This window comes from Trichomonas vaginalis, chromosome II, assembly GCF_026262505.1.
Source record: "Trichomonas vaginalis G3 chromosome II, whole genome shotgun sequence".
NCBI lineage: Eukaryota > Parabasalia > Trichomonadida > Trichomonadidae > Trichomonas > Trichomonas vaginalis.
In genome coordinates this window covers 7,684,863-7,706,811 of record NC_067204.1, presented here as the reverse complement: position 1 = coordinate 7,706,811, position 21,949 = coordinate 7,684,863, and the positions used below count along the sequence as shown (strand labels likewise).

The window sequence follows — 21,949 nt, the reverse complement described above, 5'->3', positions numbered from 1 at the left end:
TGGTATGTGTATGAGTCTTTTTAGAATATTCTTTGTCAGCTCTGTCACTTCACTTGACATTTTATTGTCAACATATGTTTTGTCCGCTAGTTCAGGATGAGTATGTTCTTTTGTTGCATATGTTGCATCTGCTCTGTCATGTTCTTCTTGAACTTTTTCAATGACATACTCTTTGTCAGCTTTGTTGTCAACATCTGCTTTCAAAAGAAGTTCTTTTATAGGTTTCTCGTTTAAAGTTCCTTTTGTTGGATTTACACAGACAGTATGGTTTTATTTGTCTTGAAACAGAAACTCGTCTGTCATTGGGTTTATCGTCAGTTTTAAGTTTCCTTCTTTCAATGACTCAGATATCTTAGAATAGTTTGAAAAGTTTGTTGTGTTCTTATTTAGAGCTTGCAAAATGAGTTGTCGGTTGTGTTTTATTTCTCTCATAGACGCTGTTTTCATTTGACATTTTTATTCTAGATAAAATATGCTTTCAATAGAAAAAGAAAATTCTAGAGTTGCTACAACTAAACCATTAGATGAACTTTTTACGAATGTCGGTCAAAAGTTTGAGACAGAGACCGTAAAGCATGAAGGCTATCGTTTTGACTACCCGTTAAGATGGCTAAGAGACCCATCCGTCACAAAAGCTATTGGCTTTCGTAGAATGAAATTCATTTCAGAAGCCATACATGGTTTCCCATTTACGGTCGCTTTTGAAATTCGATACTATAAACAAAGAGAAACGTACGTATGAGAAATTTGAACAGGGAAAACTTTTACAAGTTAGTTTGCTTGTAAACTTAGAAACAACTCTTCAAGCTTTTCAAGAAAAAATAAACGATATCTATCTCGAATATGCAAAACAGTACAACATTGACGAAGGAGAGTACCATCTCGATATTTTATATGACAGGAAAAATGCAACTGTTAAATTCAATAGAATAGAAGACCTTGGAGAAGACGTTTATATTTCTACAAAATATAACAACTTGCATGGTATAGATTTTTGAGGATGTTAAATCAGCCTGCAGAATATCCAGTACACCCGAACTTTTATGAAGTCGAAAACCCTAATGGAACATATGAAAATGTTTTTCGACTCAGATGCTATTATAGTTCATGCTTCATTTTCTGGTGCACAAAACTCTTTTTTTAGCTTGGCAAATGACTTTTACGAAAAACCTACAAAGCTATATGAACCACCGAGTGGAAGTATTTCAGACTTTCAAGTATGGTTTACAACAGATGGAAGAAAGAGAATAGTTCCATTATACCACGCGTTTTACTTAGAACTTAGTTTCATATACAACTACTATCGAACGGTAAAATATAATTTTAATACGGTTGAGGTGTTGGATTTGGTTGCCAACTTGACTGTGGTGCAGGTTCAGGCTGTTGTATAACAGGAGCTTGTTCTTCTGGTTCAGGGTCTTTAGGTATAATACCAACAAACTGACCTACTCTTTTACCAATATTTTTGACTCCGTTCCAAATTCCTCTTCCTACGGTTTTTATTCCATTCCATAATACCTCTTCCAACATTTCGAAAGAAGTTTCCAATACTACTGAAGAAACCCATTTTACTATATGTAAAAATCTAATGTCCACCTAGTCTCTTACGTTTCCTTTCTGAGTTCCATTGCATTCTTTAACTGGAGCTCATACATTCTATTTCTCCTCTGGTAGAAAACATATTCTGGGTCAACTCCTGTGTTCGCGTCATCTGCATAGAGTTGTTTATATCCCACTTCAGGGTTTGTATAAAACTCTTTCCATCTCATATTTGCATACCATGGTGGCAAACCTAACGCAGCGTCATTTGACATGGCAGTTTGCATTTGTACATCTGTTGGCACTTGACCATAGTTTGCCATTGCAGTTTGTATTCTAACTTCATTTGGAATATTCTCTGGGTTTGGTTGTCCAGGTTGCTGTGCATTCGCTAAGTTCTGTGCGTCCATTTAATATTAGATAAAAATATCTCTTACGAGTACATATGCTGAACATTTGCTGGTATTGGTTCATCTTCATATTCTCTATATCTTTCTGCCACGTCAAATAAGTAAATGACACAATGGAAAAAACCTAAAACAAGTAGTCCTATTTCAAACCACATTTACTTACCAATAAAATTTCTTTGTTATGACACTTTTTCCGGTTTATAGGACCTCTCTCATATTCTATCTTGTCATATATAAACTCATAGTCATGTATGTCCTCTAACCATCTCATAACGGTTTCCAAACCACTTTTATCGGATGTAAAGTAAAAGCATGGATGGTTATGTAAAACGTCTAAAGTTTCTAAAGAGTCTCTCAAAGTCCAGTCTGCTTGGTATTGAAAATCGTATGTGTTAAAGAACGGCGGGTCTACTATAAAGAAAACATTTTCCTTGTTTTTATATTTTTCATACAACTCTGTCCAACGACATCTCACAAACTCTATACCCTCAGTATATTTTTCTATGTCCTCTTTGAAAACATTTGTATAGTTAAGATATAAAACGTTTGACATAAGTGTTTCAATGTCATGAACTCTTATAGAACCACTATATAATAGTCTAGAAGATATACTATCCCAGTCAATATACTCTGCTTTTTTCAAAACCTCTCTTACAATATTTTTCTTATCTAATGGTATACGTTCCATCTTACCTATAGGTATCTTTTCTTTTAACTCTTTCAATATTTTGTTAGTGTCTGGTATATGTTTGAGACGGTTCATATAGTTGTCGAAGTCATTGCATATAATCTCTGAGTCAGGAAATACAGTATGGCACAATGAGATATATAGAAACTTCCACCGAACAAATCTACAAATGTTAGACCATTCGGTAGTTTTCTAAGTTCTCTCAATAGAATATCTTTACATCTACTCTTATTTCCAAAGAAGGGTAACGGTGGTTTTGTAAAATTCATTTTATATACAATAAAAATGTTTTTTCCCTGAAAAGTGACAGAAAAGTGACAAAACATGAAAACATATATATTTTGTGAAAAGCTCCTGGAAGACCCGTATATAAAAACTTCAGATGGAACACATACTTTTTCAGTAAGGACATATGAGGTGAGATGTCACCTGTTTTCTCACCTCATTTCTCACCCGTTGAATTTTCATGAATTTCTTCGTAAAGACTTTGTCAAGACTTCTTCGTAAAGACTTTGTTAAGACTTCTTCGTAAAGACTTTGTTAAGACTTCTTCGTAAAATCAGACAAAAATATTTTTTAGGTGAAGAGGTGAGATTTCACCTCTTTTTTCACCTCATTTCTCACCTCTTGAATTTTCATGAATTTCTTCGTAAAGACTTTGTTAAGACTTCTTCATCTAATTTCTCATGAACTTTCTTGTCTATGTTTTGTTGAGATTTCTTCGTAAAGACTTTGTTGAGATTTCTTCGTAAATGACCCTAGTAGTATATTTTTGGTGTAAATTTCATGAAAATTCAAGAGGGTGAAAAATTAGGTGAAAAAACAGGTGAAATCTCACCTCTTCACCTAAAATATATTTTTGGTGTAAAATTCAAGAGGGTGAAAAATTAGGTGAAAAAACAGGTGAAATCTCACCTCTTCACCTAAAATATATTTTTGGTGTAAATTTCATGAAAATTCAAGAGGGTGAAAAATTAGGTGAAAAAACAGGTGAAATCTCACCTCTTCACCTAAAATATATTTTTGGTGTAAATTTCATGAAAATTCAAGAGGTGAGAAATGAGGTGAAAAAACAGGTGAAATCTCACCTCTTCACCTAAACATTATTTTTGTCTGATTTTACGAAGAAGTCTTGACAAAACATTTACGAAGAAGAAGTCTTGACAAAACATTTACGAAGAAGTCTTGACAAAACATTTACGAAGAAGAAGTCTTGACAAAACATTTACGAAGAAGTCTTGACAAAACATTTACGAAAGAAGTCTTGAACAAACATTTACGAAGAAGAAGTCTTGACAAAACATTTACGAAGAAGTCTTGACAAAACATTTACGAAGAAGAAGTCTTGACAAAACATTTACGAAGAAGTCTTGACAAAACATTTACGAAGAAGAAGTCTTGACAAAACATTTACGAAGAAGTCTTGACAAAACATTTACGAAGAAGTCTTGACAAAACATTTACGAAGAAGTCTTGACAAAACATTTACGAAGAAGAAGTCTTGACAAACATTTACGAAGAAGAGTCTTGACAAAACATGAAAACATATATAATTTGTGAAAAGTGAAACATTATATAATGTTTTCGACCAAGAAGACTAACAATTTTCCGAATAAAAACTTCATTTATACTAAACATCTTCGGGGCTAGAAGGGGCGCAGCCCCTGGAAGCCCCACTACCTTTTTTTTTTTTTTTTTTTTTTTTTAATATTGGTAAACAAATAAGTTTCATCTAAAAAAAAGGAAAATAAAAATATAAAAATTGAAATAAAAACAGAAATATAAAATATTTTAAAATGCAAAAAAAGTTTGATACTAATCGTTTTTGTATAATATTTATCATTGAAAGATTATTGAAAGATATTTTGAAAGAAATCGAAAGAGTTAAGAAATATTGAGAAGAAGGACAATTGAATGAATTTTTGGCCGATTGTGCTATGCAAAGTTGATGATAATTGCAGGAAATTTTGAGATTTTCGAGGTTTTGGAGGGTGTGAGTACTATTATATGTAATAGTATCTCACACTCTCCAATTCATCCTATGGCGTCGAGAAAATTTTGGTGAAATGTCGTCGCATTTCACCAAAATTTCTCGGCGCCATATAGAGAACTAGAGTCTGCGAGGTACTGATTCTATCTATGTACCTCGCAGACCATAGTTCTCAGCCAAAATGGCTAAAAATTGCTCGCAATTGTTTGCCATGTAAACTGTCACTTTTTGAGGAGATTTGGCATTCTGTCAAATCTCCTTTTTTCGTATATAAGAATAAGACAACTCCTTACCCTTAACCAGTCTGTCATGAAAACAGCACTTTTTGAGGCGTCAAAAATTTTCTCACTGGGTTTTCGTCTATCAATCCCAGCTCATTATATACGCAACCAATCAAAAATCTGATATGGGAGTCCAAGGCTAACTTTTTGTTGTCTACCTAATAAAAGAGGAAGCAGCATTAGTGAGAATAATCGCAAATATTCAATTTAAATTATCTTTTTATTCTTAATTTAAAGTGCCAAAAAGAATAAAAAACCTATTCTAAGGCATGTTGTTATGTAAATGAGACTAGACATCATATTTTATGTTATGAAAAAAAATATTTAGAATTTTAGAACAAAATAAATAGAAAAAATAACATAACTTATGGATGTGCGTATATTAAATTTAATAAATTAAGAGAAATTATTTTTGGCGCCAAAATTATTCGTTAACTCTCAAATTTTTCTGAGTCAATAAGCCGCCAAAAAAGTGTCATTTCTTTATAGGAAAGGAAACCTATTTGACGAACAATCCGGACACTAGTGCCTCAGCGAATTTCCCCAAACCCACCAATCCCCTCCCTGCTGTTGTGCACCATAGATGGAAAGTAAGTCATCAATAGTCTCTTTTCCTTGGACTTGAAATGTAAGTCTCGGACGAAAGTAAGTCTGACTTGAAATGTAAGTCTCGGACGAAAGTAAGTCTGACTTGAAATGTAAGTCTCGGACGAAAGTAAGTCTGACTTGAAATGTAAGTCTGACTTGAAATGTAAGTCTGACTTGAAATGTAAGTCTGACTTGAAATGTAAGTCTGACTTGAAATGTTAGTCTCGGAAGAAAGTAAGTCTGACTTGAAATGTAAGTCTGACTTGAAATGTAAGTCTGACTTGAAATGTTAGTCTCGGACGAAAGTAAGTCTGACTTGAAATGTAAGTCTCGGACGAAAGTAAGTCTGACTTGAAATGTAAGTCTGACTTGAAATGTTAGTCTCGGAAGAAAGTAAGTCTGACTTGAAATGTAAGTCTGACTTGAAATGTAAGTCTGACTTGAAATGTTAGTCTCGGACGAAAGTAAGTCTGACTTGAAATGTAAGTCTGACTTGAAATGTAAGTCTGACTTGAAATGTAAGTCTCGGACGAAAGTAAGTCTGACTTGAAATGTAAGTCTGACTTGAAATGTAAGTCTCGGACGAAAGTAAGTCTGACTTGAAATGTAAGTTTCGGACGAAAGTAATTCTGACTTGAAATGTAAGTCTGACTTGAAATGTTAGTCTCAGACGAAAGTAAGTCTGACTTGAAATGTAAGTCTCGGAAGAAAGTAAGTCTGACTTGAAATGTAAGTCTGACTTGAAATGTAAGTCTCGGACGAAAGTAAGTCTGACTTGAAATGTTAGTCTCGGACGAAAGTAAGTCTGACTTGAAATGTAAGTCTCGGACGAAAGTAAGTCTGACTTGAAATGTAAGTCTGACTTGAAATGTAAGTCTCGGACGAAAGTAAGTCTGACTTGAAATGTAAGTCTCGGACGAAAGTAAGTCTGACTTGAAATGTAAGTCTCGGACGAAAGTAAGTCTGACTTGAAATGTAAGTCTCGGACGAAAGTAAGTCTGACTTGAAATGTTAGTCTCGGACGAAAGTAAGTCTGACTTGAAATGTAAGTCTCGGACGAAAGTAAGTCTGACTTGAAATGTAAGTCTGACTTGAAATGTAAGTCTCGGACGAAAGTAAGTCTGACTTGAAATGTAAGTCTCGGACGAAAGTAAGTCTGACTTGAAATGTAAGTCTGACTTGAAATGTAAGTCTCGGACGAAAGTAAGTCTGACTTGAAATGTAAGTCTGACTTGAAATGTAAGTCTCGGACGAAAGTAAGTCTGACTTGAAATGTAAGTCTCGGACGAAAGTAAGTCTGACTTGAAATGTAAGTCTGACTTGAAATGTTAGTCTCAGACGAAAGTAAGTCTGACTTGAAATGTTAGTCTCGGAAGAAAGTAAGTCTGACTTGAAATGTAAGTCTGACTTGAAATGTAAGTCTGACTTGAAATGTTAGTCTCGGACGAAAGTAAGTCTGACTTGAAATGTAAGTCTCGGACGAAAGTAAGTCTGACTTGAAATGTAAGTCTGACTTGAAATGTTAGTCTCGGACGAAAGTAAGTATGACTTGAAATGTAAGTCTCGGACGAAAGTAAGTCTGACTTGAAATGTAAGTCTCGGACGAAAGTAAGTCTGACTTGAAATGTTAGTCTCGGACGAAAGTAAGTATGACTTGAAATGTAAGTCTCGGACGAAAGTAAGTCTGACTTGAAATGTAAGTCTCGGACGAAAGTAAGTCTGACTTGAAATGTAAGTCTCGGACGAAAGTAAGTCTGACTTGAAATGTAAGTTTCGGACGAAAGTAATTCTGACTTGAAATGTAAGTCTGACTTGAAATGTTAGTCTCAGACGAAAGTAAGTCTGACTTGAAATGTAAGTCTCGGACGAAAGTAAGTCTGACTTGAAATGTAAGTCTGACTTGAAATGTAAGTCTGACTTGAAATGTAAGTCTCGGACGAAAGTAAGTCTGACTTGAAATGTAAGTCTCGGACGAAAGTAAGTCTGACTTGAAATGTAAGTCTGACTTGAAATGTAAGTCTCGGACGAAAGTAAGTCTGACTTGAAATGTAAGTCTCGGACGAAAGTAAGTCTGACTTGAAATGTAAGTCTCGGACGAAAGTAAGTCTGACTTGAAATGTAAGTCTGACTTGAAATGTAAGTCTCGGACGAAAGTAAGTCTGACTTGAAATGTAAGTCTCGGACGAAAGTAAGTCTGACTTGAAATGTAAGTCTGACTTGAAATGTAAGTCTCGGACGAAAGTAAGTCTGACTTGAAATGTTAGTCTCGGACGAAAGTAAGTATGACTTGAAATGTAAGTCTCGGACGAAAGTAAGTCTGACTTGAAATGTAAGTCTCGGACGAAAGTAAGTCTGACTTGAAATGGAAGTCTGATTCTAAATGTAAGTTCTAGACTAAAGTAAGTCTGATTCTAAATATAAGTCTGATATTAAGATAAGTTTGTAACTAAAATTAAGTCTTATTCCAAAAGCAAATTTAATTGTATAATAAGTCTGGATCTAGAGTAAGCCTTAGTCTACAGCTATTCTGTGTCAAAAATAAGTCACGAACCATAGTAAGTTTCGGACTAGAGTATGTCTGTAATTCGAATTATTCATATTCTTCAATTATCCCGCCAAAAAAATTATCGTCTTTTTATCATACTATAGTTTTTATCAATCTCGTTCTACTAAAAAACCTTTATATTGGTGATTTCTTTGTTAAACCCGTATTTTTTCATGTGAATCTTATTGTATAAACTCTAAAAGTTCAATTTCCGGTCGAAAAAAACTTGAAAACAATTTGTATTCGACGAGTTAAAGAGCTCTATTTATTCTAAATTTTCCAAAAAAAAATTAGATTTCGTTTTTTCGCTTCAAAAAATGTTGTTTTAAGTTTTAAAATTTGTAATTCAAAAATTTTTTGGAAAGATTTACGATTTTTTAATACTGCGAATGAGTTTTATTTTACATACTCTATTGATAAATCATATTTTTGTCGAGATATAACTTTTTTTTAAAAAAATTATATGCAAAGAGTGTTATAGAATTCTAGAAGGTATAGTGCATAATTTGAAGTATACTATCAAATAAAGAAATTTTACAGTTTTTTAGTTTTATTTAGATGTACGTTATTTTAGATGGCTTCGTCGAAAACAAAGCCTGTCTGTTAAGTTTATTCTTAACATGGTAAATAAAATGGCAACGAAGCCCAGTGTACTGCGTCTTATGCCGTAGTTTTTGTTATCTTCATACTCAAATACAACAAATACAAATAGATTTATTACGAAAAAACGTATAAAACAAATGATATATTTATTTCTAGACAAGTTGACGAACATGTAGCGCAACTGTATCGCTTTAGAGAACAGTTCTTCCAACACCTACTCATTCAGTGAAAGACTGATTCACATTGTTGCTGGTAAGTCTGATTGCTTCAGATAGAGAGCATGAATTGCTTCTTTATCATCTAATCCCCATCCCCCTTGTTCCCGATTGGATGACATGGACAATTCATCTTTCTCTAACGAAACAAAATGATACTTTTTTGGCGGCTTATTGACTCAGAAAAATTTGAGAGTTAACGAATAATTTTGGCGCCAAAAATAATTTCTCTTAATTTATTAAATTTAATATACGCACATCCATAAGTTATGCTATTTTTTCTATTTATTTTGTTCTAAAATTCTAAATATTTTTTTTCATAACATAAAATATGATGTCTAGTCTCATTTACATAACAACATGCCTTAGAATAGGTTTTTTATTCTTTTTGGCACTTTAAATTAAGAATAAAAAGATAATTTAAATTGAATATTTGCGATTATTCTCACTAATGCTGCTTCCTCTTTTATTAGGTAGACAACAAAAAGTTAGCCTTGGACTCCCATATCAGATTTTTGATTGGTTGCGTATATAATGAGCTGGGATTGATAGACGAAAACCCAGTGAGAAAATTTTTGACGCCACTTTTTGATATTTTAAGCAGATCGACGATTTTAGTTGTTAACTTGCAATTTATAATAGGAATGTTATTCTTCCAATAAAAACAGAATAAAATGTAATAAACAGAAATTCATCAAAAGTGACAGCTCTCAATTTTTTGACATTTGTAAATTCTAAATTTAATGAGAAAAATGAAATAATACTAAGCATAATACAATATTCTAGATTTAATTATAATTAGGAAAAAGTTAGTTTTGAGAGTACTTTTCATAGGCATATAGAATGAAATCTTCTGAAAAATAATATCACATAAACTCATATTATTTTCTAATATATAACTATTTTATATAAAAATCAAATTCAATGATCTTAAAAGCGAAGGATAAACCTCAAAATTTACGAATATAATGAGTGGGAATATAATGCTTATCTATCATAAAACCATATGAAATATCAATTTTTGCTTTACGCCTAATTTTTGACGACAATTAGCAAAAAATGTTAAATGTTAACACTCAGTCCATTTGAATATGAAAAATAAAATTGACTTTGATTAAATGTTTTTATTTATCATGCAATTCTTCTTGGGACCAAAGATTTGAATAAAAGTTCAAAAAATAAGATAGCTTAAAAAATAATATACGGTAGTGTTTACTAATAGATGAATAGTATATAAATTCTATTAAAATGGATTTGATCCAAAAAAATATATAAAATTTGATCATAAATAAAATCGTTTTAAATTACTTCTTCATTTAACGGTGCCCTATAACGATAATGTAAACATCACAAAATTAACCTTATTAGAACTCGAATGAATGGATTATCCCGATTCTAGTTCTCAATATAATAGCCTTAAAAGTGCTTTTCTGAGGGTGGTTTATCGTCTATAGGGCACCCTTAAATTATAACAATTATTTTTGGTTTTATATTTTTTTGGATCAAATCCATTTTAATAGAATTTATATACTATTCATCTATTAGTAAACACTACCGTATATTATTTTTTAAGCTATCTTATTTTTTGAACTTTTATTCAAATCTTTGGTCCCAAGAAGAATTGCATGATAAATAAAAACATTTAATCAAAGTCAATTTTATTTTTCATATTCAAATGGACTGAGTGTTAACATTTAACATTTTTTGCTAATTGTCGTCAAAAATTAGGCGTAAAGCAAAAATTGATATTTCATATGGTTTTATGATAGATAAGCATTATATTCCCACTCATTATATTCGTAAATTTTGAGGTTTATCCTTCGCTTTTAAGATCATTGAATTTGATTTTTATATAAAATAGTTATATATTAGAAAATAATATGAGTTTATGTGATATTATTTTTCAGAAGATTTTGTGTTCTTCTTCAAAATTTTATTTTTTTTATTAAAAAGAATCTTTACAAAATATACATTTACTTTAATTAATATTTAAAAACGTGCTCTATCAAAAGTTCCAAAAATTCAATATTTTAGCTTTTCTGAGGTGTCACTTTTGATGAATTTCTGTTTACAACAAAAATCTTAGCCTCTGAAGTTGAAAAAAAATTGAATTTGAATTTGAGCAGAAATTTCGGATGGTGAAAATTATATACAAATCATGTTATCTAATGTGTTTATAAAAGTACCGAAATCTTAATAAAAAGTGACATTTTTTGATCTCTTATTCTCTTGCCAATAGTCCTATCATGATAATATGAATTTATTTTTCGATGAATAAAAGAAATAAAGCAATACTCGTAAAATTGATTTGATTGATTAGCTCAAATTACTTTAAATCTAGTTAAAATCTTATACAATCACGATGGATAGTTTAATATTGCTTGGCGCAATCCCAACTACGTATATTTTTCAATATTTTTTTAAAAATTGTTGAAATACGCGAGCATTGATTTGATTATCATTACTATATGGTTATTGTTATAATGGCGGACACAAAATCAGGCCCAATTATTGTTGACGAAAAATGGCGTAAGATCGATCTATTGAAAATATTAGACTTTTCGCGATAAAAATTATTTGATAGTCTGTGCGCATCCTAATGAATATAAAATTTTAATAAAAGGAGAGATGTCAAATAAATTGACATAAAAACAAAGATTCAATGAAAAACACCCTCGATTGTACAGTATCAGTCGCGGGTAGTCCACAGGAATATCGAATAGAAATTCCCAAATCATTGAATGTGGGAGAAATCCTGAACTATTTAGAGCACAGCCAAAAGCTACAATTTGAAAAAGATTCATTCATTCTTGTTCAGCGTGGTCCCGTTGATTTTGTAATCGCAAGTGATAAGAAATGCTTAACAGATATCATTAACACAACTGTTTTCAGATTTTATGTTTATCCTCCTCAAATTAAATTCTTAAAAGTCCACTGTCCTGATAAGAGAATTAACATACGTTCCTTTGATGCTAAAGAGCCGGCATCATCAATGGTTGAAATTCTTTGTAACGAAATTTTTCATCTTAAAAATTCTGAAGCTTATGCTCTTTATCAAATAAATAACTCAAGGGGCGAAGCATTTGCTCCAAATAGATGCATTATCGAATTTTTACCATTCATCAAAGATATTTATTTATTACGACGTTTTTGGTTTTCTTCATGCATGAATTTAGAGGATGAAAATGATATTCACTTCAACTACGCTCAAGCCAAGCAAGAGTTCTTCCAGCCAAACTTTTCATTCAAATTTGTCGATTATATTACTTTAACTGCCCTTAGTATTTTAGTTGAGTTTAACGGTAAGAAAGAAGAAGCGCAGCAATTTATTACGAAATGCTCATCAAGTGAGCTCAAGAAATACCTTCCACCCTATTTAGTTAAAGAAAAGAAAATCAACAAACAATTAGCAGCAGTTTTCCCTAACATTCCTTCCGGAGTTGTCGAAGCTAAGCATACATTCATCGAAAAAGCAATTATGTGGATTTATTTCAGCGCAACAATATATCCATGCAATTTTTCATATGAAGGACGTGATTATAACGGTTACATTGCATTCATTGAAAAGGAAATCCGCTTTTTGGAAGATTTAACTGATTACAACGTTATTTTTTCAATCCGATACAAATTACTTCGTAAATTCAAGCTTCTTGAAGAAGGATCAATCAGTTTTACCATTTTTAAAGACGTAAAGAGTGAAGAAGTCTGCATCTTTTCAATTTCTTCCCCAAGAGCAATTCAAATTCACGATTACATCGTCATTTTCCTTAACCACTTGAAGCAAATCGAGTTTAAGAGACGTGAAGCAGAAGAATCCAATAAAGGCAAGCGCAGAGAGCGAAGAAATACACACAGAACAAATACGACATCTCTTGAAGGTTTAGTTGATGATTCCGTCAGTCCTCTCGAGTTCAAATCGACCAGGGGTGAAGGCTTTGCCAACAAATTCGCCATTACTCTTCCAAAAATCGATTTTGTCAAACCTCAGATTCAATCCACTTTTTCAATTCCTCGCTGCACGTTATCTCCTATTTCCATGAACGACGGCTCAGAGTACGCGACGTACGACACCTTCGACGGCGGACTTCTCAATGGAAAACGTAGAAGAAAAGGAAGAATTGATCCAATAATTACGGGCGTGGCAGATATTGGCATTTCCAAGCAAATCTGTCATTTATTGAAGCGAACAATTTCGAGGGATTGTTTAGCACCTCTTTCCGAAGCAGATGATCTGATTGTACAATTAAACGGATCCCAAATTTCCTCCCAATTAATTCATGGCTGCAATGGATCATTCCAACACCAAGTTGCAACGATATCGAGAGTTTGTTCGATACTTGCGAGCGAAACATTGTTACCTTTCGATGCTTTGTCGTGTCTCAATTACGTCCGTTCTTACACACAAAGGTTTTTAACCCAAGAATGGCAGGATTTCGATTTCCTCGGAAACGCGCAGTTAATTGATCCTGTTTTCGCCTCCGTCGCATCGAACATCTACAAGAGGAGAGACACGATGACTCCCAACTTGGCATACGTGATGCTCGGCGCTTACGAAGGCGATAAAGCTGAAGAATTACACGCATTGAGTGATGCAGTAATGACAGCTTTACAAAATTCTGTTGTTGCATTGGCAAGATGTTTTATCGCTTGCGGAATGGGCGACAGGAGTCTTCTTGAAGCAATTGAGAAACACAGGACAGCATGTTTCGATCCATTGTTCACTTCTCAATTGACTAATTTGCTTCAACCATTAGTTTCTGAAATTGATTCTTTCGATGTTTCGAAGAAATTCTTTTCTCAAGAACATCGAGCGAAAGTTGATACAAAACTTGTGAAAGACATTCTTGAAGTGATGAATCATTTCACTTCTTTCTTGTCATCACCAGCCTCTTTGTATCTTCTTTCACACAGCAGAAGATGCTTCAAACCAATCGAATACCCTGACTCGATGATTGAAGCAACTTCTTTGTACCAAGGAGCAATGGAATCTTCTTTCGCTTATTACGGAGCTGATGCAAAAAGAAACGTTGAATTGGCTTTGAGAATAAGTACAACAGCAAGAACATTCTTCGATCTATATTGCGATAACCAACAGATAAACGCGCAATCATCATTAGAATCGTTGAATGTCTTGTTGAAGAGAGGATTCGCAGGAGATGACATCAAATTGGAGAATTTCTTGGATTCATCGGATCCTCTTCATGAAGTTGTTCTTAACTTGTTGAGGAACAATAACTTGGAAGAGGCAATACCACTCTTAGCAAATGACTTGACAAATGAATCCAAGAAATTCGAAATCTTTGAAACAGCTGCTGCAAAAATTGACGACCAAATGAGATTAATGGTCACTTCACCTGAAAAAATTGATGTTGGCATATTGAAGACTGCTTTCACTTTGTTGTCGTTTGGAGCAATCCTTTGTACAAGGGATACTACATACACTAAAGAGGTCAAAGAGAAATTAGTAAGTGTTGGCCAGGCAATTAGGGAAATTGTTAAGGCACCAAGCGATCAAAGGGTTCAATATGAAAACCCTGTAAGAAGTGATATTAGAGCTCTCCAATTTTATGTGAATGAGCCTCATCTTGTTGAAGAAAACGCTTTGGCAATTGCAAAAGGCGCAATTTCATTCTCGTTTGAAAAACCAGAGATATCCACAGAGATCAATGCTTTGAAGAACTTATGTATGGATTTGCAGAGATTTAATATTGCAAAAAACCCTGCGAAAACTTGAATCTTAAAATTTTTTTATACTTATATTTGAAATGTTATATATTGCTTTTTAATAATTCTAATATGATATGAGATATATTTATTGATAGCGAGTCAAAAAAAAAATCCTGTCTGAAATGTGTATTGATTTGACTTACAGTGCTACTCGTTTTCAATTCAAGTTTTACAGAATAATTTATGAATAATGATATGTAATCTTATTTTATATCCTTATTTAAAAATTTTTCTGATTTTCAATACTCTCAAAATGGGTTTGATTTTAATTGTTGTTTTTGGATATTTTGTTGGTAATCAATATTACAAAAGAAGATGAATAAATAATTGATGTTTTTCAATGCTATTCAATTATTATGAGCACCTTTAATTAATTTTAATTGGCGTTAAAATGAATATTTCCTTAATCATCAATAAAAGCTTAATACGATTTTTTCTGACTCATTATTTCCGAAATCAGAATTGAAAGAGATAACCGCTGTTTGCTTGGCCGACTATATAACCATCATCACAATTATGGAGGCGCCTTCCGATATGTCTATTGTCGAATGGGAAAAATTATCCTTAAGCGACAGAGAAGGATACCTCCGCATGAGAGATATGCTTACATCTCCAGCATGCAAGAATCGCCGTAACAAGAGTGCAGAAACGTTTGTCGATGTTGTCGAAACAATCAAGGCATTCGTAATGCGTGGCGATTCCGGAGACCTCCAAAGAGGTATTGTATGCGGAATGTATTGGGTTGGTGAAGATCTTGCAATCAACACTCGTCAACTCAGAATTTTACTCCAAAAGTGCAAGTCTTCCATCAATGGTTCACTTCAAATGATTGGATATGCATCACCTGTTGCTTCAACAGACACATCATCCGTTTTAATTAATCTTTTCCCATTTTGGAAAGATAATTTCAAAGAATTGCGCCAATGGACAATTAGAAGGAAAGCTCAGACACCACATACTCATGTCCTTCCAAAGAATTTCGTTCCAAGGGTTCTCATTAACCCAACAATGGAAAAATTAATCCAAAATTCTGCCGCACCTGATTTTCCAACCCCACCACCAGATGCAAAAAACGAGCAAGAATCCAACCACGTAATTGAAATTTCAGTTGCGGATCCGGTCAATCTCGAACCACCAACATTCCAAGAATTTGATATTAAAGACCATATGGATTTAGATACCGGTATCAAATTTGAAGATGATTCCTTCGGGATGTGGAACAATTTTGATATTGATTTTGATTTATAAATAAATTGTTATTATGTTTATGTTAATTGCCTTATAATCTTTTAGAAAATGTATGTTTATGACAGATCGATCATTTTGAAAAATAACGTTTAGATATAATTTGGAGTTTAACCTTCTATCTTTATCGAAACAACTTTAAACCATCCTTAATATAAAAATACACGTAACATATCTGAATACGCCCATACAAAATTATAGTCGTTTTTAAATCACCGGAAACATCGATAAATATTTAATTAATCATAGCATATTCCTGCTAAAAAGAAACAATTTGAGTTGAGTTTCATTATAAAAAGGTTTTTTAACAAATTTTATTAATAAAAATAAACAAAAAAATAAAATTAATAGTTCCTAGCAAGAGATCCTGATAAAGGACGTATTGAGTATTGCTTTGTAAGCTCTTCGACAATCTTTTTCACTGGAGGTTGTTTAATAATTGGAAGATCGAACGTCCATTCCAATTCTTTAGCTTTAATGATTCTCTTTCTCTTATTCTTTGGAATATTAATAACACCATCATCTGAATCCAACTTACTTTCATCAATTTTACTCAAATCAGCCTTATGATGTGGAGGTTTTTCAGGATTTACTGGATCATACTTCGGATCTTTATATTCTACAACTTGTGGCTTGAATGCGACAGAGATTGATTCATCCTCACTTTCAGCTGGTGGTAATTCTGGAGTTAAGAAAGAGAAAGGATTGAAATCTTCGTATTGAACTTTTGGTTCTTTTCTTGTTTTTCTTGCTGGAGACAATTCCTTTTCTGGAAGGAATGACAATGGTGTTGTGTGATGTCTTCTTAGTATTGTCGGTCTTGGTGGTGTTGAATAAGCAGTTTTGATCATTGAAGGACTACTTGTACTGCTTTCTTTCTTCGGAATTTGTATTTTACTGTCTGAATCTTCTGGAGCAGTAGATACTTCTTTTCTCTTCATCACTGATGTTTCCTCACTATCAGAAGAAGATGACGAAGATGATGATGATTTCTTATGTTTCTTACTCTTAGGTTTCTTTTCTTGTTCTCTTTCTTGTCTCTCTTTTTCTTCCCTTTCTTTCTTTTCTCTCTCCTCTTTTTCTTTTCTTTCTCTTTCTTCCTTTTCTCTCTTTAGCTTTTCTTCTTGCTCTCTCTTTTCTCTTTCTTCTCTTTCTTTCTTTTCTTTTTCTTCTTGTTCGAGTTTGAGTTTAAGTTCTTGTTCTTCTTTGGCTTTCTTCATGTTCTTTAGGCCATCACTCCAAGAGCTATCATCTGATGATAGTTTGGATCTCATTCTTGGTGGAATAGAAGATGATGTATCTGAGTCAGAATCAGAGTTATTTGCTGGTTTCTTATTTGGAGGTGGAGTTGAAGAACTTGAACTTGTTTGCTCAGAAGATTCAGAGTCAGAGTCAGATTCAGAATGAACATATGAAGTAGATGATTCTTGTTCATCTGAATAATCCTTTGTAGATGGAGATCGCTGCGGAGAAGAGGAAGATTCCTGTTTTCTTGCAGATTGTTTTTTAGATGGTGGAGGAGTACTTGATAAGGAGTCAGAACTTACTATTGATGATGGTCTGTATGGTTTCAGCTTGGGAGATCTTTCTGGAATCTCATCTGAAGAAGAATCAGAACTTGGAGGTGGTAATCTTTGAGGTTTGAATGGAGGAGGGGCTTGTCTTTCAGATTCACTACTAGATGAGCTATACGGTTCGTCGCTTGAGCTCTGAAGAATTCTTGATCCTTTCTTCTTTTGAGGAAAACTTTCTGAATCTGATGAATCTGAAAGAGTAGGTAGTTTGGATGGCTGTGGTTTTTGTTTAGGTAAAACAGGTTCGCTATCATCTGAAGAACTTGAAAATTGGATTGTCCGTTTTTTGCTATTTGATGGTTTATTTTGTGATTTTGATGATTTAGATTCAAAATCACTGCTATCTTGCTTATTTGTTGATCGTTTGCCTGAGTTTTTAGGTTTTCTTAAACTTGATTCATCAGATGATGAAGAACTGTCTGATGAGCTTAATCGTCTTATTGGTTTCCTGTTTATATTATCATTTTCATCGGAAGAACTGGAATCTGTGAATAAAGGCTTGCGTCTAGACATAATTGTAATTGAGAGTGAAAAGTGACAGATTTTTGATTTGAATTCAAAAATTGCAGAAGCGACGTGATAAAATGATGTTTTAGTAAGCTCATTCATGGTTGTGGGAGATAAGAATTGCATACGCCATGTGTTATAATTTTGTTGTTGTTTATTGTTGATTGGTTCTGAAGCTTTGTAGGTATACTTCTTTACATATTAGCTAATATTCTTGAAGGTCTCTTCACATGTTATCTCCAGACAGGAACAATCTAATTTTTTGATTGTGATATACTTTAAATTTATCAATATAGCAAATTATATGAGCAGCATTATAGCCATGATGATTTGGATTGAAATTCTACATATGATGAAACATTCGCTGTTAAATACAATGCTTGAATTATAATATTGTATCCTTGCAGATTGGACTTTAACTTTGAATATTCTGCTAGTAAGGCTTTTTGATTATGCATACGAGATAAGTCTATTTTTGAGAATTTCTAATACAATATTGAAAACAATATCAAAATGCCACAATCTTTTGAGATTGGTGATTTTTAACCTCAGAAATTCTAATGCCAAAACTTAAATATCCTTTGTAATCAAAACTTTTCCTTCTTTTCCAAAAATGGAAACTGAAGATTTTGATAGCGAACAACTAAATGAATCGTCCATTAATGATGAGTCAGATGAAGTTAGATATGTGCCATTCTATTCTAGTCCTGGAAACTCTGATAATGAAGAAAAAATTCTCCAAAATGATTTTTCGGATGAATCAATAGATGATGAACCCATACTCAATATTAAAATTCAACCAAAGCCTATTTTAAAGAACTCTAAGGTTGCATTTCAAAAATCTATCACTTCAAAACCAAAAATTCCGGAAGTAGATTCACAAATTTCATTAATTACAAACTCTAAACTCTTAGATTCACAAGAAGTTCCAGTTAAATGGCTTTCTTTCTATAATGAAGTACAAAATGCTAAAATGCAAGCTTTATCTTACCTTGATCCAGAAGAAAAAGTTAATTTCATGAAGAAAAACCATATAGAATTCAATAACTATGTGCCAAAGCGCAATTCTAATTCGATTAGCAGCATTAGAACATCGAAATTATCTGAAAACCGCAAAACGCCTCTCAAGGGCATAATTCCAAATAATTCAAACTCATCCCTTAATCAAGATGATAATGATCTTGATAGTAGCGGTCTTATTGAAAGTCTTTACAATAATTTACGAAATTTAGATAATAGCGGAAGTGATGATGACAAAGGATTCAAAATTATGCTTTCTGATTAACTACTGATTGTTATACTCCTTATATATCTGTTCAAATCTATATTTTTGTTAATAAATATTTGTTTTTTATTCCACAAACTGAGTATTTTATACGCTATTTTCAAGAACGCATCTATGTGAGAGCGAATAGGAGTTCTCAAGATTTGATCAATTTTTCGATCAATAAAAGTGTCAATCTCCGAGAGTAAAAGTGACAAATAAAAGCAATAACTGACACTTTTTGTAAAGATTCGCTTTTTAAAATTCTCTCAGATATTTTTTTTTAGAATTTAATGTCTAATATCCTTAACACCCTCCAAAGCCGAATTCCAAAAGTTTTGGAGCTTGGAAAGGAAGTAACTCAAAAAGATGAATTCGCAAAAGGAGAAAGAGCCACGTTTTATCACGGAACTCGAATGAAAGACGGATCGACAGTAGCAATTAAAAGAATATATGATAATAAACCAAGCAAAGATGAAATTAAAACATACGCTATGGAAATTCAAGCAATTTTTGCCACATCAACACCATATTCAACTTCGTTAATAGGATATTCAGTAACAGCGCCTTTCATTATCGTTACAGAATGCTATGAAGAAGCAAATTTATCTACTCTTTTAAAGCAAAAGAAATTAGATTTCACTCAATTAAACAGTATTTTGTTAGAGTTAGCTTTTGCATTAAAGCAAATACATGAAGTGAACTTTATTCACGGAAATGTATGTCCAAGCAATATTATTTTGGATAAATACGGTAAAACAAAACTAGTTGGCTTTGGAAACAGCCGTTACCCTTCAAAATCACCAAAGAATGTCTACACCAGTGGTAAGATTAAAGAAAATAACTGGCTTTCACCAGAATTCTTAGCAGGAGAAGTTTTTACAGAAAAACATGATGTTTTCAGCTTCGGCTCGTTAGTTTATCAATTCCTAACGGGCGAAATTCCATTTAACGGTCAAAGTCAAAGCGAAGTTAGGAGCAACATTGTTAATTACAAGCTTCCAACAATTCCTCAGCAATTATCAAAATTAATCACAGATTGCTGGGACAAACCAGACAAAAGACCATCTATAGCGAAAATCCTTGAGAGTCTACGCTCGAAAGAAATAGTTTTTCCCGATGTAAATAATACAAAATTAGATGTGACCATTCAAACATTACTTGCAGACGAAGAAGAGATGTTTACTCAGAAGTACAAAGGTTTGGTTCATACAGATGCCGCTCATTTCAAAGACGAACTGAAGAATGTGATTCCAGAACCAAAATCTCCATATGTTCCCATCTTTTTCAGGGAAATCAAGAAGCTTTTCGTGAAGAAGACCTCATCAGAGATATTTTCATACCTTTTGGATGCTTGCCAGGCCTTAATTTCAAAAACTAAAAATGCAGAATCGTTTTGTTCCAATCATTTACACCTCAGACTGCCTCTAGATCGTGATGAATTGATAGATCAAGGCCTTGACATCATCTACGCCATAGTTATCAACTATCCGAACGCATTAAATTCCGAATTTTCTCCTTTCATCAAATATTTAATGAGAAAGAAACCGGAGAAAGTCATTATTATTGCTTCGGAACTTGCCAAAAAGGTTGATGAAGTGGATGACCCACTCCTAGTTCTCGATGCCGTTATGACGTCCTGGAAATATGTCAAAGATTCAAAATCTTTGGCCGCTCCATTTTTGTCACTTTTTTACTTTTTATGTAAAAAAGTTCCTGATTACAAGAACCAGCGTGGCCAGCTTTGTTCATCATTATTCAACAAATTCCTTGATTCCAAATCGAAGACCGCTGTTTGTGTTGCTTTAACAGGTCTTCAATTTGTTGAAGCAGAGAATTTATCGATAAATCCAGAGCAAGCATTGGATTTACTGAAAGATGGAAAGACTGCTCCGACAATACTCTCTTTGATGCTTTCTTTAGATACAATAGACATCAATGATGAAGATGTTTTTCAAGACATAATTGATGTTTTATTGAAAAGAAGTCAAAAATCAAACAGAGCTTCTTTGTTGCTTTGTAAAATCGCTTCTGAAAAGAATGGTGCTGAATTACTGATGAAAGATGATTCATGGTTATGTAACAAACTGCCAACAGTTGAATCCACATTCAGAATAGCTTTGGTTGCAATGAGACATCCAAATATAATGAATCAACTCAAAGACAGTGAAAATTTCAAGTATTTATTATATAAATGCTGCAAACCAAAGCACCAAGTACCTCTTAGATCAATAATTGAAGTGATGAAGGCATTCGGAATCAAGTCTGATAAGGATGTATCTGTATGGGAAGATTGTGGAGTCTTGAGAATGTTGTTAAATGGAGCTGTTTCTTCTGGTGAAGAAAAAAGTTTGTGTCACATTTTGACATTTTTCTCGGATTTGGCTTTCTTGAAAGAGATGCCGATGTTGGTGGATTTGGTAGATGTATCAGTACTATCATACAAGAAGTTTAATAACGTTGCTTCGCATGTTATTCCACTTTTCGCGAACATTTCGAGAATTCCGAAATGTGGAAAAAGAATTGAAGAAACTAGAGCGTTGGAAGTGCTCAACCAAGAGTTTAAGAAGAAGGAATTTGCAAAATTTGGAACAATTATTAGAAAGAATATTAGATCTTCTCATTTACCAAGATCAACGCATTGATTTTAAAGAAATAAATAATGTTTGTTTTATAAATTAGATTTCTGTTTCATATAAGTCCTCATAACTTCTTCTTATTCAATAAAATTAGAAATCCATCGAAAATTAAAGAAAATGATTTGATTATGTAA

General features: G+C 33.1%; 5 protein-coding genes and 1 pseudogene across 6 annotated transcripts, besides 4 other annotated features; 4 read left to right on the top strand and 2 right to left on the bottom strand.

The window, feature by feature from the left end:
* Positions 1–22: part of a mobile genetic element that runs on past the window's edge.
* A 1,431-nt stretch (positions 23–1,453) lies between these two features.
* Positions 1,454–1,949, bottom strand: TVAGG3_0503460 (annotated as a pseudogene). Its single transcript has one exon. A coding segment is annotated over exon 1 (496 nt).
* Positions 1,950–9,536: 7,587 nt separating this feature from the next.
* Positions 9,537–9,573: a mobile genetic element.
* Positions 9,574–10,180: 607 nt separating this feature from the next.
* Positions 10,181–10,320: a mobile genetic element.
* Positions 10,321–10,897: 577 nt separating this feature from the next.
* Positions 10,898–10,935: a mobile genetic element.
* Positions 10,936–11,511: 576 nt separating this feature from the next.
* On the top strand, positions 11,512–14,607 carry TVAGG3_0503420 (Second domain of FERM family; the record flags this gene model as incomplete). The annotated part of the gene is made up of 1 exon (XM_001314942.1): positions 11,522–14,593. The coding sequence occupies one exon, from the start codon at positions 11,522–11,524 to the stop codon at positions 14,591–14,593; it is 3,072 nt and encodes a 1,023-aa protein (XP_001314977.1).
* Positions 14,608–15,102: 495 nt separating this feature from the next.
* On the top strand, positions 15,103–15,834 carry TVAGG3_0503410 (transcription-initiator DNA-binding domain ibd family; the record flags this gene model as incomplete). The annotated part of the gene is made up of 1 exon (XM_001314941.1): positions 15,103–15,834. One exon carries the CDS (start codon positions 15,103–15,105, stop codon positions 15,832–15,834), a length of 732 nt encoding a protein of 243 aa, XP_001314976.1.
* Positions 15,835–16,109: 275 nt separating this feature from the next.
* Positions 16,110–17,921, bottom strand: TVAGG3_0503400 (uncharacterized protein; the record flags this gene model as incomplete). Its single annotated transcript, XM_001314940.1, has 1 exon — positions 16,176–17,918. The coding sequence occupies one exon, from the start codon at positions 17,916–17,918 to the stop codon at positions 16,176–16,178; it is 1,743 nt and encodes a 580-aa protein (XP_001314975.1).
* A 604-nt stretch (positions 17,922–18,525) lies between these two features.
* On the top strand, positions 18,526–19,197 carry TVAGG3_0503390 (uncharacterized protein; the record flags this gene model as incomplete). The annotated part of the gene is made up of 1 exon (XM_001314939.1): positions 18,526–19,197. One exon carries the CDS (start codon positions 18,526–18,528, stop codon positions 19,195–19,197), a length of 672 nt encoding a protein of 223 aa, XP_001314974.1.
* Positions 19,198–19,460: 263 nt separating this feature from the next.
* TVAGG3_0503380 (protein kinase protein) lies at positions 19,461–21,870 on the top strand (the record flags this gene model as incomplete). Its single annotated transcript, XM_001314938.2, has 1 exon — positions 19,470–21,821. The coding sequence occupies one exon, from the start codon at positions 19,470–19,472 to the stop codon at positions 21,819–21,821; it is 2,352 nt and encodes a 783-aa protein (XP_001314973.1).
* Positions 21,871–21,949: the final 79 nt, after the last annotated feature.